Here is a 17,889-nt window from a genome sequence, read left to right as displayed (position 1 = left end):
GCGTGTGGACGGCCCACACCACGGGGACTTTCCCCCGGGCCACCACGACATGGAGCTGCCACGGCCAGAGGAGTACTTCACCAAGCCTCCCAAGCATGATTTTCCAAAGTTCGACGGCTCCGCGCCGTACCTATGGATCGATCGCTGCGTCGCCTACTTCGAGCTGTACCGCGTGCCGCCACACAACTGGGTGACCACGGCGACGCTGTACATCGAAGGACAGGCAGCCCACTGGCTTCAGGCGTACCGTCAGGCTCACCGTGCTCTGGGCTGGGACGCCTTCTGCGCGGCGATCCGCGAAGAATTTGGGGCGGAGGAGTTCGAACTGGAGATGAATCAGCTGCTGCATCTACGGCAAACCGGCACGGTGGCGGAGTATCGATCGGCCTTTGAAGCTCACATGTACCATCTACTCGCCCTCGATGCCTCGCTGAGCCCGCGCTTCTTCGTCACCCAGTTCCTCCTCGGATTACGGGACGATCTTCGCGCAGCGGTACGCCTTCAGGCTCCGACCAGCATCACGCGCGCTTCGGTGCTGGCTCGCATCCAGGAGGAAGAAAACGACGTGCGCCGCCCACGCCCTCGACCGATCCCAGCCGGGCGGCCCCCGCCTCTGCCCGCCGCGATTCCCCCGCGATCACCCGCAGCGGCAGCGGTGGCTCGGCCGGCCAGCGACGAGTTCGCCCGCGAGCGTCAACTCCGCGACTTCCGGCGTGCCAACGGGCTCTGTTTCAAGTGCAGCGACAGATACTCCCGCGAGCATCGTTGCAAGCAACAGACGCAATTGCTCACCATCCAAGTGGGCGACTACGGCGAGGTGCTCACTAACGATGCCATGCATGCACTCGACCTGTTGGACGCACCGGAGCCGGCGCAACCTGCACCAGAGTGTTGCCTCATCTCCACTCATGCGGTCTCTGGCGGGGACTCACCGCGCACTATCCGCCTTCGCGCCATGGTGGGAAATCAGGTGATGCTGCTGCTCGTGGACTCGGGCAGCACACACAGCTTCATATCCCAGGCGTTCGCGGAACGGATCAAGGCCACTGGCATACCTCTGCCGCCCGTGGAAGTGCGTGTCGCCAATGGGGAGCGCCTGGTTTGCGACAGCATGATTCCGGCTGTCCAATGGTGGTGCCAAGGACACACATTCAGTACGGACATGCGCCAGCTTGCGCTCGGGGCATACGACGGCGTGCTGGGCATGGACTGGCTCGAACAAAACAGCCCCATGAACTGTCACTGGCTGGACAAGACCATCTCCTTCGCGCACCAGGGCAAGACCGTCACACTGCAGGGCATTCGACCCAAGGGCACAACTACCAACATCGACTACATCGAGCCGGATCAGTTCGCCAAGTGGCACGCCGGGAACGATATCTGGTACATGGCAGTCGTGGACTGGCGGGCGCCGAGCACGGACAAGGACAAACCACCTCCACCAGCAGTGCAAGCGGTCCTCGAGGACTTTGCCGACGTATTTGGCGACCCCAAGAAACTGCCACCACACCGGCAGTATGATCATGCCGTCACCCTGGTGGAAGGCGCACCACCGGCGAACGGGCGGCCGTACCGGTACTCGCCGTTGCAAAAGGATGAGATCGAGCGCCAAGTTGACGAAATGCTGCAGTCCGGCGTCATCACCCACAGCGTGAGTCCCTTCGCGGCACCAGTTCTCCTCGTCAAGAAGAAGGACGGGACTTGGCGTTTCTGCATCGATTACAGGCGGCTCAACGACATCACCATCAAGAACTGGTTTCCCTTGCCGATCGTCGACGAACTGCTCGACGAACTGGCCGGCGCGGCTTACTTCTCCAAACTCGACCTCCGCGCCGGCTATCACCAAATCCGTATGCGAGAAGAAGACGAGCACAAGACAGCGTTTAAAACGCACCATGGCCACTTTCAGTTTCGAGTAATGCCGTTCGGCCTGACGAACGCACCGGCAACCTTCCAGTGCCTGATGAATGCAATCTTCGGCAAGCACGCGCGCAAGTTCGTCATCGTCTTCCTCGACGACATTCTGGTCTTCAGTGGCACCCTGGAAGAGCACGTCGAGCATCTGAGGCAAGTGTTTGAGCTCCTTCGTCAGCATGAATTATTCGTCAAGGCCTCGAAGTGTTCCTTTGCGCAGGATAGCATTGAGTACCTGGGGCACATCATCTCCAAGGAAGGAGTGGCCACGGATGCCGACAAGACCCAGGCGATGCTGCAGTGGCCGGTGCCCACGACAGCCACTGAACTCCGCGGGTTCCTCGGTTTAACTGGCTACTACAGAAAGTTCGTAGCACGCTATGGCATCATTGCCAAGCCGCTCACCAACTTACTGACGAAGAAGGGCTTCACCTGGTCTGAACAAGCACAAACGGCATTCGATCTGCTCAAGCGCGCCATGGCAAGCACACCTGTTCTCGCGCTGCCGGACTTTGACAAGCCGTTCGTAGTCGAGACCGACGCATGTGACACTGGCATCGGCGCGGTGCTCGTCCAGGAGGGTCATCCGGTGGCATATTTCAGCAAGGCACTGGGTGTTCGGAATCAAAAACTGTCTGCGTATGAGAAAGAGTTTCTTGCAGTGATGATGGCCGTGGAGAAGTGGCGTGCTTATCTTCAGCGCGGGCCCTTCACCATCCTTACAGATCACAAAAGTCTGTCCAATTTGGGGGACCAACAACTGGAGACAGATCTGCAACGCAAGGCGATGTCCAAACTAGTGGGGTTGCAGTTCACATTTCAGTACCGAAGAGGAGCAGACAACGGGGCAGCTGACGCTCTGTCGCGGGTGGGCGCTGCCCTGAGCGTGGCTGCGCTCTCCCTCTGCCAGCCAGCTTGGGTGCAAGAGGTCGCCAATTCTTACGCGACGGATGCCACAGCGCAAGAGATGCTCTCCCGCCTCGCCATCCACAGCCCAGACGAGGAGGGGTTCGAGCTGCACAAAGGATTGATTCGCCGCGGTGACAGGCTCTGGATCGGCAGCAACACGGCGCTCCGCACAAAGCTCATCAGTGCGTTCCATGACAGCGCGGTGGGGGGACACTCCGGCATCACCGCCACGCACCAGCGTGTCAAGAAGCTCTTCCTCTGGCCTGGGCAGAAGCGCGACATCGACGACTTCGTCAAGCAATGCCTGGTGTGCCAGCAGGCGAAGCACGAGCACTGCCGGCCGCCTGGACAATTGGCTCCCTTGCCTGTTCCCACGGCACCCTGGCAGGAGCTCACGATGGACTTTGTCGAGGGGCTGCCGACCTCGGAAGGATACGACTCCATCATGGTGGTCGTCGATCGCCTTACCAAATTTGCACACTTCATCCCCCTCCGTCACCCATTCAACGCCACCAAGGTGGCACGAGCATTCTGGGACAACGTCGTCAAGCTCCACGGCGTGCCAAATTCGATCGTCTCCGACCGCGATCGCGTCTTCACCAGCGCGCTCTGGCGCGAGCTGTTTGCGGCCACAGGCACCAAGCTGTTGTACTCTACGGCTTACCACCCGCAGACGGACGGCCAGAGCGAGCGGGTCAACCAATGCATGGAGATGTACCTGCGCTGTGCGATCCACGACGACCCCAGTCGCTGGCGCCGGTGGCTTCCAGCCGCGGAATTCTGGTACAATTCCTCCTTCCACGCCTCCCTTAACTGCACCCCGTTCAGAGCTCTGTATGGCACCGAGCCCAATTTGGGGGCCACAGCACTCTGGGACGACAAGCCGGCGCCGGTCCTCGACAACGAGCAGTGGGACTGGGGCGCGCACACCGCCCGTCTTCGTCAGCAACTGCTGCGAGCTCAGCAACACTTCAAGAAGAAGGCGGATCGCCATCGCACGGAACGAAGCTTTCAGGTGGGCGAGGACGTGCTGCTGAAGCTTCAGCCATACGCGCAGTCCTCCGTCGTCAATCGACCCTGCGCCAAGCTGGCCTACAAATTCTTCGGGCCATTCAAGGTGGAGGCCAAGATCGGGACCCTCGCCTACAAATTGATGCTGCCACCGGACAGTCGCATCCACAACGTCTTCCACGTCTCCCAACTGAAGCCGTACACGCCCAACTACACGCCGGTCTTCGCTGAGCTGCCCAAGCCACCGGACCTGACTCTGGTGGAGACGGCGCCCGTGGAGATCATCGACAGACGCATGGTGAAGCGCGGCGACGCAGCTCTGGTTCAAGTTCAGGTGCGCTGGAACTCCGCTTCACCAGCAGCCGTGACATGGGAGGATTTCGAGACGCTCAAGCTTCGTTTCCCGGCCGCCGCAATCTGGAGAGAGCCGGCCGGAGCGCCAGGTGACGCTCCTTCTGATGGAGGGGGAAATGTCACACCTGCACCCACTAGTGCCACGGTGGACCTGATCAGCCAATAGGAGGAGGAGGAACAAGTCATCGGGCCAAGTCAGCATCGGGACAGAGTCGCGAAAGGCTACTTTACCTGCCCCTGCGTGGGCGCGTGCGTGTGTGGTGTGTATTGAACTCTCTCTCTGTCATCTACCTGTACCTGAACCTTCCTCTCATCCAGTAAAGCTACTTTCCTCCTTCTCTGAATCTCTCCCCCTTTCCCCTCGTGCGATCTGTTCGTGTGGATCGTCACATTACTCTTATGTTTTTGCTTAAGATGACCGAGGGAGCCATGCAGCAGTGATAGACAAAAATGACTCGTAATATCATGAGGTTTGTTCTGTAACAAACAAACAAACCATGATTACTTTCAAGCACTGTTGAGCTGCATCTCCATCGCTTCACAGAGTTTTTACGTCAGATTCTTATTTTTATTGTCCCAATCTGCGTCGTCTTTTTTAATTCGATGAATAAAAGCACCGCATCTCAATATGTAGGGATGCAGAGCGGACCTAGTACAAATCCATCTCCAGTTTAGTTTTGTGGACCTAGTACTACTCCAGTTTGCTAGTTCCGCTTGCATCCCTATCAATGTGACCGATCTGTTTCTGTGATTGGTATCTCGCTCAGTCATGGGGCCACCAATCTGTTTTTTTGCCGCAGACAGGCAGTTTTCACATATATCAGCGTGATCCAGATGAACAAAGCCGAATGCGGAATTTTTACCAAAATGAAACGTTCGGTTCCTAGTCTGCGCGCACACATTGGAAATTCACAGCAATAAGATGGGGCATGAACAAGAAACCTTTCATCGTTTAGATGATCATGCACACAATTCCCAGACTTGTTACATTCATATTCCTTTGCACTAACAGGAGCTGGTTTGCACAGACAACTGCTCACATCCATTTCTATACACACATACAATTTGCCAAGTAAACAACATACATGTAGAACCCACCCTAAAAAGGCCTAGAGAAAGGGGAACCTGCAAAATCCAATAGAATGAATTGAATATAGATATAAGCTACAGCACTGTGAAAATGATACATGGCGCTGAACTCATTTGTATCTAGAAGCTAGCAAGGGTGTCCCTCATCTCGGCAACCGGCATTATAGGCTCGTTTCCGTAGATTCGTGTTACCATCTGGACAAAGCTCTCGTACTTGTCCAGAAACTCTTTCTGCAAACGTCAAGCAGGAATCGTTAAATTAACGTGATCTTGCTACTCTAGAAAATTATAAACCAACCATGACTTCAAACAAGCAAATGCAAATCGATAAGAGTGATTAGGCCGCTTACCTTGCATTTGTCCCATAGCGAGGGAAACAATTCATCAGAAGTCAATGTCTTCTGCAATCTTCTGTACATGGCACCAATTGACTTGTCAATCTGCATAGTTTCGAAATTTCATGAGTTCACTTTACACCAGCATCTTGAACAAAACAAAATGCTATGGGTCTCTGATCATTATCTCGAAACTAAAGATGGCATGGCGAATGTGCACTGTGATCCATATGAAGCCATGTTGAGACAACATTCAAAAATGGCATGCACTAAGTGCATACAAAATGAGTTGGACCCTGGAGTCATGAAACAATTTGTGTCTACTTACCCCAGATAAACATGATTTCAGCACCCTCCTTAGATCAGTTTTTGACAACCCAAGCTGAAAAGGTATCTGAGGAGAAATCATAGAAATTAGTCGTTGCTGAAAAATGAGAGGGATATTGGATATCAAATAATTGCCACTTGACAGAATGTAGTACGCGCATGTGAATAACTAGAACATGTAATGATACCCGTTGCCTTTGTTTTCTTCCTGAACCCATAACAACAAAATGGTGCAAGATTTTTTTTTAAATAAATTTATAAATGTAAAAAATAATGTTTCAAATTTGTAACTAATTTTTGTAGAGCATACGAAAAAGCCACATTTTGCCAGTTTTTACAAAAATAATTCAATTCAGTATTGCTAGCAAGGACTAGAAACCAAACCATAGAGGTTAGTACAACACCTCAAAGTCTAAAACAGATACTATGTGTAAAGTTAGCTCACCTCCTCAGCAGCTATTGTGTATGTCAATTCATCGACTTTTCGAGAAAACTGAAACAGCCTCTCGAATTGCTGCCATAAGCCAAAGCAAGAAAGATCTTAGATTTCTGAAAGGAAGAAACATATCCACAGCAAGTAGAATCCAACTACATTTACATACAAGATAAATGAGTGAGCTGATATGACGAGTGCAAGCTTGTTCATAGGATTCGCTAGCCTGGTGGTAGAACTTTGCAAGAGTTGGCACAACATTAGCCAAGTCATAAAGACTGCATAAAACAATGTATATTGTTAGTCTCCTAGACCAATCTATGCATTAAAAAATGACAAAGTAACAATGCGACAAGTCAAATATATCATGCTAAGAAGAATTTACTAAGATTTAAGAGACAAGGAAAAATAACCTGTTCTGGAAAGCAGCATAATTCTCGATCAGTACAATATCCGCAGTTTTAGGATCACTTTGTGCAATTTTCTCCAAAGTTGTGAACATTGTGCTAACCTATTCCAGAGTACAAGGAGCAGTTTGTTCAGAGAGAAGGTTAAAGAAAGATCAACGGCGTAGTTAAAATGTATATTTATCGAAGGAAGTAAAACTTGTCAGCTACAAAAGATGCTAGTACAAACTGGTGATGTGCATAAAAGCAAAATAAGACTAACATATTAGTTCAATCAATAAGTCACAAATTTATAGTTACATATGGAATACCAAAAGGCAAACAGGTGCAGGATTGGAAGGCAGTTGTACTCACGAGCTTTGTGTATGCTTTATCAATCAAATCTCTAGATTGCCCTTGAATATATTGCTCCATCCGTGATGCAAGGACAGCAAATCTAAATAAAGTGATGAGCATAAAACGATCAGATCGTAAATTGTTTATATTTGCAAACACCATGGTAGATACAAAACAGACACTAAAATCATCATATGCAGAACATCAGCACAAGTGCACATTGAGTGTTACTTCTTAACAGCTCTAATATAGAAACATAGTCAATGGTGCACCATGAGTTATTAATAGAAGAACATGCTACTTTAAAACTTATCACGGATAAACACTGTCAAGGCTGAAAAACCAGTGGAAACTTGCTCATTATCACTGTTCTTGAAACTTTCTAGTAGCGGAACTGCATTTCGGCCCCCTAATGGGTTTTGGTCGATTAATGACACCATTAGTCCCTATGCTAGTTGGAAATAGTGACCCCTAAAGTGAAAAGAAAAGACAAGTCTTGGTTGTAAATTTTTATAGGCTTTTAGTGGATCAACTTTCCACATCGAGACTAGAGGACAATGGTACTGTCAAGAAGGGCACTTGCACTTAATCTAGAGATGATCACATTGCCAAATCTGCAATCATTACCTAAAGCTTTCCATAGAAAAACTCTCAATTCTAGACATCTCCAGAAGTACCCCTTAAGTAGCATTAAATAATAGCACAATGCTGCAAGGGATGAGGAATGTATATGCATTTTTTAAAATGCCAATTCATTAAGTTAAGTACCTTGGGATGTAGGCTAGAATTCCCGTTTGACGCACATTTCTTTCATTACGCTCAATTTGATGGCAAGCTTCATCGATGAACTGGAATCAGATTAGAACCAAAAGATACAAGTGAGAGGTAGATAACAAGTGAATCTCTTCTAGATAGCTAACATGCAGCTTTTCAGCCTCAATAGGAGCACTAACCCTGCTAAACTGTACTGATATTCTTGACTCCAGGTCATCAAGTAGTTTGCGAACAAAGCCTGCAGCATCAGCTTTCTGACCAGAAAGGTAACGTTCTGTAATACCATGCATCGAAATGCAACGCAAGGGATCAATCTTGTACGCCCAATCTACAACTGCATAAAAGTCTTCCTGAAAGTGATGGGAATAGAAGTGCATTCTTCGATCAATAAAAGGAGGGTGTGATACTTCATAACCAGTTGGTTATGTCAAAATGATTGTACATTTGACTTGCATAATAGAGCTAACCCCTTTTGGTCATATAAAACTGATTCTTCTTTTATTGGTTCTGTGTCAACATATACTGAAATGTACCTGGATTCCGTCGAGCAGTTCTTGAAGAGCATCATTCAACGTACCCAACTCCACAGACGTATTATCTGGAAAAAGAATCATAATAGATTACACATAGGGCTATTTGAGAGAAAATTCGCATACATTCCTCTCAACAAGATAACAGTACCTGGTTTGATATCATTGCCATCCGGATCCATAAGACTCAGGTCATCATCATCTGGGTCATTTGCTCCAGATCTACGCTTGTTAACGTTCGGAGCACCAGCTGGAACAAGTGCAGGTACTTCAAAGCACATAAAATGTGCAAAAAAGGAACTCTGCAAATGTAATTAGTTGTCTGTAAAGATAAACAAGTATAATAAGAGCTGCATCCATGGAAAATAAGTATAACCTCATCCACAAGTAGCGGGATAAATATTGTAAGCATCTTTGAGTATGCATCAGATACTGTTGAAGTATCAGCACTACTGCCATTCTGGCCACCACTATTAGAACCTTCAAGCCAAACAGCTGGATTTTTTGGTGCTTTCGTACTTGCACGGAGTTCATTTGCAAATTCACGTGCCTGAGTCAAATTACATGAAAAAAATAATATAAATTATACAACTCATGAAATACAAGAGCTTAACTCATATTAAAAAGTCAAGCATAACTGAGAGCGAATAGATTAAGCCTAAGTACAGCAGTATCATTATATCATATCATTCCCAAGTTTGCCATTAACTTAATGTTTTTGAACACCAAATGTAAGATCAGAGAATAACATGAGCATGTCAAAACTAAACAAATATGAAGGATGTAAAAGCACATAGGTAGCATATCAAACAACGTAATTTAATTATCTTTGTCCTGACCTCTCGACGAAGTAATAAATTAAGAGAATGACAGTATGCCTTCCTTAAGGGGCCTAAACAGCTCTTGTCCAGACTCTGCACACAAATGAGCAACCATAGGTGTAAAAATGGGAATGATGCCAATATGTAATAATCTGACATATTAGGAATAAAAATTAAGAGTATTATGACCTTTAAGTGCTGAAGAAGTCGAGCATAGGTCCTGCATTTGTACCTTAGGTCTGCATGATCAGGCCGCTTCAATTGCCCTCGCTACTTTCAGTTCAAAAAGAATTATCTAAGTCATCTCATCCAAAAAAGTGGAAAATGTAATAAACTACTGCAAACAATGAGACTATCACTAAACCTGAGAAAAGTAGCTTTTGTCGCTTATCATAAAGTCCACCAAGCTAGAGAAGTAGTTCCTCAAGAACTCTGATGCCCGTCGAACAAAAGTTATTTTCAGCTTCTCCAGTTCTGCTCTTTTTTCCCTAACCTGGTAGAATGAAGTTACTTCTTTTCTGGCTCGGAGTTGCAGAATAATGACTGAACTTAAAGCAATCACAAGCAGAACTTATAATTGTGTCTGTTTCTGAATTATTAGGCCCCAGTGACTCAATCTATCAACCGTATGCTGAAACAAAACATTTAGTAGCAGAAGCTTCTACCAGTTTGTTCATTTACCAATATAACCAATTCAAATTGCAGCCACGGTTTATTTAATGATCAGGTTGCCCCTACTACATTGTTAAGATGATAAAAAAATATACATGTATGGATCTGTTATAAAACTATGAGTTAATGTTCTAATAACCGAAACAAGAGTTCATAAGATAGCTTACAGCCCGCATATTAACATAGGATGGGTCCAAATTGGGCACTTCAAGGCAGCGAATAGCCCCAGTCAACCATTCACAAGCCTCAACATTTTTCAGCATACGTGACTCTTCAAATGAACCTCCAGTTAATGATGCTGCAAACTGCATTGCATTTCAATAAAGCAACACGGTATTAGGGATCACTAATTCACTATGGGAGATGAATATCCTTTGTGTCTGAACCATACCTCCTGCGGAATTCGCAACCGTTCAAGCAATTTCTCCAGCTCTTCAACTAGTCCTTTATTATTTACAGATTGCATCTCCAAGCCATTGTTACGTGATTCGATCTGCAAAATATGAGCATAATAAGGACTATCGTCAAAGAAAGTTGTGCTCTCCACATTTTGAGGGAGCATAAGATGAAACTGATTACAAGTATCCCGGTGTCATACCCAAGAAAGAATCCTACCGAGACTGAAACTGATTACAAGTGGCCAGTTACGGCCAGTAACAGGATCAATTGGTACAATCAAAGCAGTTAAAGCAGCTCATATATTTCAACAGGTTACTGCCAGTTGTGATTTGTGAGTATAATAAGGTTGCTACTATCCTTCAAAAAAATCGGTTGATACTAATATTTTGGGTAGAATCACATTTCAGTGTCGTAAGTTCCATGGACAAGAAACAATCTGGTGCTATGGGCATGTGGCAAGCCCGCAGCAGCAATAAATAGCACGAGCTCAGCATGGGTTTATGTAGCAGCCTCATTCATGTGCATTAAGAAAGGCACACATGTGAGTCCGCTGCCTCATAGTGGGCTTGTGTATTCTGCCTTATATGTGTCCTCGGAAAGTGCCATAGGAAAGGGATTAGATTAAGTGCACAAATGCCTGGCTGTCTGTGGCATATGGTTGGTCTTTGCATCTGTAAGAACATGATTCAAATTATAAAGAGTACCATTCAGTTAGGAAGCTCAGGTTTCTGGTTCCGTTAGGAGTCAAGTTGTGATCGTGGATCGAGTCAATCATATATATAAAGGGCTACCGTGTAAGCCTTTCAATCAAGCAATGAAATTAGGCAGTTTCAGGGCATATTATAGTCTGGTACAGTGCTAAGTATGACTTGAGATGATTTAATGCCCAAACCATGTTGGTCTCTTACTAGTTCCAACAGGTAACTAAAAAACATACTCCAGCTAGTGCTAGTATCCACTAAAAAGCATACTCCAGCAAACCAATTTTATTTCATAGAGTCAAACTATAAGGGCTACAATTTTGAGCTCAGAAAACTAATATAGCAGTTGTGGAACATGTCGATTGGATGGATTTGAAAAAAAAAAAATCACTTCCAAAAGACATCTAAAGCTTATCAAATAGTAGATTTTTAGCATACCGACGAAATATCTTCTCTCATATGCCTCAGCTTCAGATTGAAAATTCGCAACCACTCATCCATATCATCTATGGTTGCACTAGCAGCATCAATACCCTGCAAAACCTACAAATCCAAGCAGTGGCCAGTCAATGGAATAAAATAGTGTGACAAAAGAATCAACTCATGATTTTAACAATAAAAGTGGCATGCAGGCAGCAACGCGGTTTGATGTCATACAAAATCCATTAGCATTGCACAGAAATTCGATACAGCAAAATGAATAATATACCTCCTCTATTAAAGGCTCACTTTCCAGCAACTGATAGACATTAGCTGCTTCCAAAGCAACAAGCTCCTGCTTCAATCTCTCCGAGAAAGCATCGGCTTCACCAATGCCCATAACATACCTGCATTATCTACATTTGTCAAATATCTGCTGACAACAAGTATGCCAGGAATGCTAGGTTGAAAACAAGCAACAGAACAAAAAAAAAATACCACTAACAGAACAGAAATCAATTAGTAGATATGCAGCTTTAAAGAGCATAACTTAAGCTGACGAGAAAATATTGCTAAAAGAAGTAATAAAGCAAGAAATAGCTAGTAATATGGCCATTTCTTACGTGTCAAGAAGTGCCTCCATGTCCTCCTCCTCGTCCTTTGCTTGAGATACAAGATCATTTTCAACAGTAACTTTTGCCGTTACTTTCCTCTCGGTCTGAGTAGCAACAGATGTTTCTTGCCCTTCTTGGTTGTTATTCTCTTGGTTATCCAGTGTCAATGTATTTTCCTAAGAAGAGATAATTACAAAATATCAAGCCAACGGGCAATTGGAGTCACTTAATCTGTATATAAACCTATCGGACGCTTGTAGAAAAAATTAGTCCACTTGTAGTATTTTAGTTGAGAGACATAGAGAGGGTGTGGGTATGGGGAAGGTAAAAGCAGGTCTTGGTAATGGGAGACAAAGTTTCCATATGCACCTTTGCCCAGAGAGCTAACTCCACAATATCAATTCCAACAACTTTTGGAAGATAACTAAGTATCTCCTTGCAGATGTTCAAGATACAAAAAAGTAGACGATTCCTGCAAAATAAATGAACAAACAATTGTTAAAAGTCTCCTAGGTCACCACATCAATCTGATCTGCCTTAACTTTACCATCCAAACAGATCCGTGTTAGTCTGTTACATTTAGTTTTTTGCAATACATATACATAGAACTAGTTTGCTACTCCAGATCTGCTAAAGGACTGGGTAGCTTCAAAATATTGTTTCTGGTTAATCTCCCGTTTTTTAGTTAAAAGGCAGTGCTCCAGGCATTTTCTTAAAACATGGGCCCAAGCCAAAGCAATACAACACAGCGAGAACGAAATGCAAAAAACCTTTTGAAGAACTCAACATGACAATAGAAAGCAAAGCAGCCACTACATGTACAGTTAAGTTTTCTTGTACATATGTTGGGCAAATACAGCGCAGAAAATGTACAAAAAGTTTTTGGAAAAAAAAATTCAAAGGAGAGTAGACAGCATGTAAGAGAACATTATTATCATTTTCCTAAATGTGTAGACTTCAAAAAACGTGTAAAAAAGGAAGGAAAACAGGCTAACCAAAAGTAGGTGATCTAACACCACAAAGCAGACTTTCTAGGGAACAACCTGTCATCAATGTTTCGCATGGTCCATTGTGGAGGAGCAACAGTCTGACTCCTAAGGTTATCAAACCCCTGCAGTGCAGTTTATTAAATGGTTAGAAGTGGATATAACAAATAGCTTCTTTAATTGCTTCACAGAAGAAGAATGCAAGGGGAACTATACCAGAACAAATGTGCAACCACTAGGGTCACTTGAAATAACCTCAACCTTTGTAAGATGTTTCAACTTGTAAAGTTTAGCTGGCTGAAACAAAAGGATCAGGTTAAGTTTCTAATAGGAGACTGAAAAGCAGAGGAAAAGTACCACAGAACGTAGTGAAAATCCTTTATCTGATCGGTTAACGGTGCATATAAAATTCAGATAGTGGGGATGTTATGCAGACATGATGATTCATGAGGTAGACAATGATCGAAATATAGAAGTGCTTATGCAGCATTAGCCAATAAAACTACACAAATCCAAACAGTTTTTTCATCCGGTTGACAACAGCATATCTACGTAGGTGAAAGCTTTAACACAATTAATGCCACTAGACAAGCCAATGCTGTAACTCCTGTTACAAACTGGAGAAGTATTAACTGGGAAGATTTTACAGTATATAGGAAACAAACCTCGAGTACTGCCCCTGATGAATATTTCAATACTCGGAGAAAAGCTTTATCTGGCTCGCCTTTTGACGAATGTTTAGCTGCATGAATTAATACTGTTAGCACATGCTGCAACATCTTGTATAATAGAACAGTTATTGTCTAATAGTTTCATAGCACAGAACAATTGAGCCATAATCCATTGTCATCCAAGCTACAGCAGGTAAATAAAAATATTAACCAATCTTTACCACTAAAGAAGCTACCGATGTATCTTTGTGTACATATCGTTTGGGTGGACAACAGTGACTGAAGTACAACTATAGTTGACTAGTTTTTTTTTTTTTGCGGGAAAAGCTTTATCTGGCTCGCCTTTTGACGAATGTTTAGCTGCATGAATTAATACTGTTAGCACATGCTGCAACATCTTGTATAATAGAACAGTTATTGTCTAATAGTTTCATAGCACAGAACAATTGAGCCATAATCCATTGTCATCCAAGCTACAGCAGGTAAATAAAAATATTAACCAATCTTTACCACTAAAGAAGCTACCGATGTATCTTTGTGTACATATCGTTTGGGTGGACAACAGTGATTGAAGTACAACTATAGTTGACTAGTTTTTTTTTTGCGGGAAAACTTTCGATCTATTCATTTCAATCAAGACAGTACAACGTGTTGAAATATATTGCCCGCCTCTCTCCGTCAGTTCGAACTTTTGGATGAGTTGGCTGGAGCATGAATTCAATATGGTATCAGAGCCAGGAGGTCTTGAGTTCAAGACCCTGCCAACGCAGTATTAAAACAAAAGATTCTGCGGCCTACATCAATCCCACGTCTAAGGACTAAATAAGCCTAGACGTGAGGGTGAGTGTTGAAATATATTGCCCGCCTATCTCCATCAGTTCGGACTTTTGGATGGGTTGGCTGGAGCATGAATTCAATACAACGAACACCAAAAATAATAAAAAATTCCATCCAGATCTATAGACCCCCTAGCTACGACTACAAGCACTGAAGCGAGCCTAAGGCGCGCCTCCGTTATCTACCCTCCCTCGCAGAACCGGGCAAGACTTGTTGTAGTACAGTTGGGAAGTCGTCGTGCTAAGGCCCCATAGGACCAGCGCACCAAAACAGCAACCGCCGCCATTGAAGAGTAGCATAGATCTGAAGGATCCAACCAGAAGACACATGCACGTAGACGAACTACGACCAGATCCTAGCAAATCCACCGAGGACAGATCCGCCGGAGACACACCCACACATGCCCACCGACGATGGTAGACGCACCACCGGGACGGGGGCTAGGCGGGGAGAACCTTATTCCATCTTCAGGCAGCCGCCGCCGTCTCGTATTCCTAAGCAGGACACAAACCCTAACAAAACTTGAAGGAACGTCTACAAACGAAGCCCTCCTGCCGGCAGGGGTCGACCGCTCCGCCATGGCCCTGAGGCCACCAGAGACGAGGCGGACCAGCGCTGGTGCCGGCGGGAGGTAGAGGAATCCTAGGCTTTTTTGGGACTCTCGAGTTTGTTATTGCTGTTGAAGTACATTGCCCGCCTCTCTTCATCAGTTTGGACTTTTGGAGCAACTGGCTGGTGCATAAATTCAATAATTGCTTTCTCTATGGCGTCTTGAAGACGAATATATCCGACTATAATTGACTGTAGTTAATCTGTTAGATTATGTTCTTCAATCGATCCAATTAATCAGTGTTGCAGTGAACCTCTCCTTGCATCAACAATTGAGTAGGAAGAAAGGGCGTAGTGCACTAAACAGAAACTGGACCAATCCAAAGAAAATTTGAGCACTCATAGTGCGCTTCAAACAAAAAAGAAGAAGACACTACCACTGGGATCAGAGCCATCTAAATCATCTTCTCCCTTCAAACAGTTACATATAAGAAATTCCTGGCTAGGCTATGGATTTACATATTGGAATTGACAATCCCAAAATAAAATTTTGTCAATCCAGCAAGCATAAATGTAAACTCTACTAGCAATCCTACACGCAGCCCAGCAATCTCTGCTAAAAGATCAACACATAAACTATGTGAGGAAACATATCTCGTCTCCTTGAGTTACATGCACAAATTTTCAAGGCCTGCTTGGGAACGCCCTATGTTAGCGTTCATCCATGGGAAAACTACGGATGGTTGAAAGAGACTGCATGGCTAACCTGAACTGGAGAGCTCCTGGGTCGATTAAGTGCATCCACGGGGAGAAAATAAGTACTCCCTCCGTCAAAAACACTCTTATATTATGGGACGGAGGGAGTACCTCCTAAGTTATGGCAGTCTCTCTCCAACAGTGCGACACATGAAGTGCACAAGGCCAACTTGATGACAAATCAACAAATTTACTGATGCCATCCAATCCCATTCATGCATCCTAAGACCAGTGATGGCATGTACTACTCCAATGCCAGGGTCTCACACAAATTTCTTGTTTTGCTTTGTTTCGTGGCATTATGAACTGATACACTTTATCGTCGTGGGTTTGGTCCCAATATAAAACTTCTCTATTGGATTGCTTCCATGGATTGACTTAGAAGTTTTCTTGTAAATTTTCAGTTTGACCTCTCCCATTCACTTAGTTTTCATTCATGACCATTCTGTTCCTTCTTACTGCACACTGCAAATGATCGAGATTTTTGCAAGTTGAGTGCAAAACTTGCTTATTTCTGTTGCAGGGCAGGCAGCAGGCATTGTTCATGAGGGAGCACAGTGGGATGGGATCAGATGGCCTTGGATGAATTTGTGTATTGATTAGCTCTTGAGGCTTGTGCACCTGACAGACTGCACCCTACAATGATGGCCCTCATGAGTTGTGAATGCTCATTGTCATCTCTGACCAACCGCATTAACTCCAACAAACTGCAGTTCCAATTAGCTCTAGCACCTTGCTCGGTCAACTCTAGCTATAGCTCAGCTCACTGATCCATTGCTAAGTTTTGCAAACGATCCATGTATTAGGTCTCCAGGTGTCAGTATTTGCGCTTCATTGATCTCATCTCTGCATGGTGAGAGCTCTAGCTCACAAATTATCCGTATTCATATGCACTGCATGGATTCAACTACTGTAGGCTACTTTCAGCATCGGCTGCAGCTCCATCTTCCGAAAAATTTCCAGATTGTGTACCCATGCAGCATGTAGTGATATTTTGTTCAGGCTTACAGCGCCACATGCAAGGAAGTTCACTAATTTTGGACAACCAGAGCTAACCGCGTGAAATAAGTAAAATGGATCTGCCGATTCAGCTAAAAACCAGCGGACTTGTGGTGACCTAGTCAACCAAAGCAACCCAGGTACGATCATTAGTTGGATCCAAGCTACCGAGATCCCAACTCTCTCATGCCGAACCATAACAACGGTCTCATGGGTCGTCAGTGGAGAAGAAAGATTCGGCTGCAGACAACTTCCTGGCTGGAGCAGCAGGGCTCTCCAGTCAACAAAACCAGCACCGAAATAGCCGCCAGGAGCCTGGAGGCTGCCCCAACCAGGTCAAACCCTCGCCGCAGCAGCACGGAAGAAGCAAAATCGAAGCAGCGTTATACAGTAAGCTACACGGCAGCCGCTACCACGCGGGGGGAGAGGGGGGAGCGGGAGGAGGAAGCACTGACTGGTGAGCGCGAGGACGCGGGGCTTGGCGAGGCGGCCGAGCTTCTCGAAGATGCCGCGGCCCTTGGCGACGCGGATGGAGAAGGACACCTCCTCGCCGCGCGCGCCGGAGGCCGCCACGGCGGCCGCGCAGGCCCGGCGCAGCTCCGCGTCGTCCGCGCTGGACTTGGCCATTCGCGCGCCTCTCGCCGGCCCCTGGCTCCCGGCGATCTGAGAGGGGGAGGGGAGGGGAGGCGTGACGCGGTGGTGGGAGGGAGGGGGAGAGGTGGGTGAGCACCGTGCTGCTGCCTGCGCTGCTCTGCGCTGGTGTCGCCTCGGATTATTTGTCAATAATCATTTTCCTGGCCAGTTGTTTTGGGTTTTACGGTTTACTACATTTCGCTTTGGACAGGATAGGAGCGGGCGAGGCGGGTCGGAATTGGGCTTGGTTTAGTTGATGACTTGGTGGGACTTGCGGCGGAACCGGGAAGCCCGACGCTGAGCCGGAAGTCCGTGATATAATCTGCGAAACAGCAGTTAAGGGCAACTCCTACAAGCCAACGCACTTTGTTCACGCACTCTTTTTTTTTTAGGGGTAAGGCTAAGGCAAACA

At 45.9% G+C, this 17,889-nt stretch overlaps 1 protein-coding gene across 2 annotated transcripts; it reads right to left on the bottom strand.

The window, feature by feature from the left end:
* Positions 1 to 5,118: 5,118 nt before the first annotated feature.
* LOC123091076 (exocyst complex component SEC3A) lies at positions 5,119 to 17,621 on the bottom strand. Of its 2 annotated transcripts, XM_044512471.1 has the most exons (25): positions 17,300 to 17,616; positions 13,698 to 13,774; positions 13,249 to 13,329; positions 13,090 to 13,157; positions 12,416 to 12,518; positions 12,056 to 12,222; positions 11,722 to 11,839; positions 11,451 to 11,555; positions 10,304 to 10,405; positions 10,080 to 10,217; positions 9,605 to 9,733; positions 9,430 to 9,510; positions 9,259 to 9,333; positions 8,796 to 8,969; positions 8,571 to 8,721; positions 8,423 to 8,487; positions 8,069 to 8,239; positions 7,884 to 7,963; positions 7,134 to 7,215; positions 6,786 to 6,883; positions 6,542 to 6,650; positions 6,385 to 6,453; positions 5,941 to 6,006; positions 5,628 to 5,717; positions 5,119 to 5,508 (listed from the first exon to the last, which is right to left on the bottom strand). In XM_044512471.1, the coding sequence occupies exons 1-25, from the start codon at positions 17,469 to 17,471 to the stop codon at positions 5,398 to 5,400; spliced, it is 2,682 nt and encodes an 893-aa protein (XP_044368406.1). In that variant the 5' UTR covers positions 17,472 to 17,616; the 3' UTR covers positions 5,119 to 5,397. The 2 variants fall into 2 exon arrangements, with proteins under 2 accessions (XP_044368406.1, XP_044368405.1); XM_044512470.1 differs by having other exon boundaries at positions 9,259 to 9,510; positions 17,300 to 17,621.
* Between the last annotated feature and the right edge of the window lie 268 nt (positions 17,622 to 17,889).

Source organism: Triticum aestivum, chromosome 4B (assembly GCF_018294505.1).
Source record: "Triticum aestivum cultivar Chinese Spring chromosome 4B, IWGSC CS RefSeq v2.1, whole genome shotgun sequence".
Lineage (NCBI taxonomy): Eukaryota > Viridiplantae > Streptophyta > Magnoliopsida > Poales > Poaceae > Triticum > Triticum aestivum.
The sequence above is the reverse complement of the archived record's forward strand: the minus strand, read 5'-3'. Positions and strand labels throughout refer to the sequence as shown.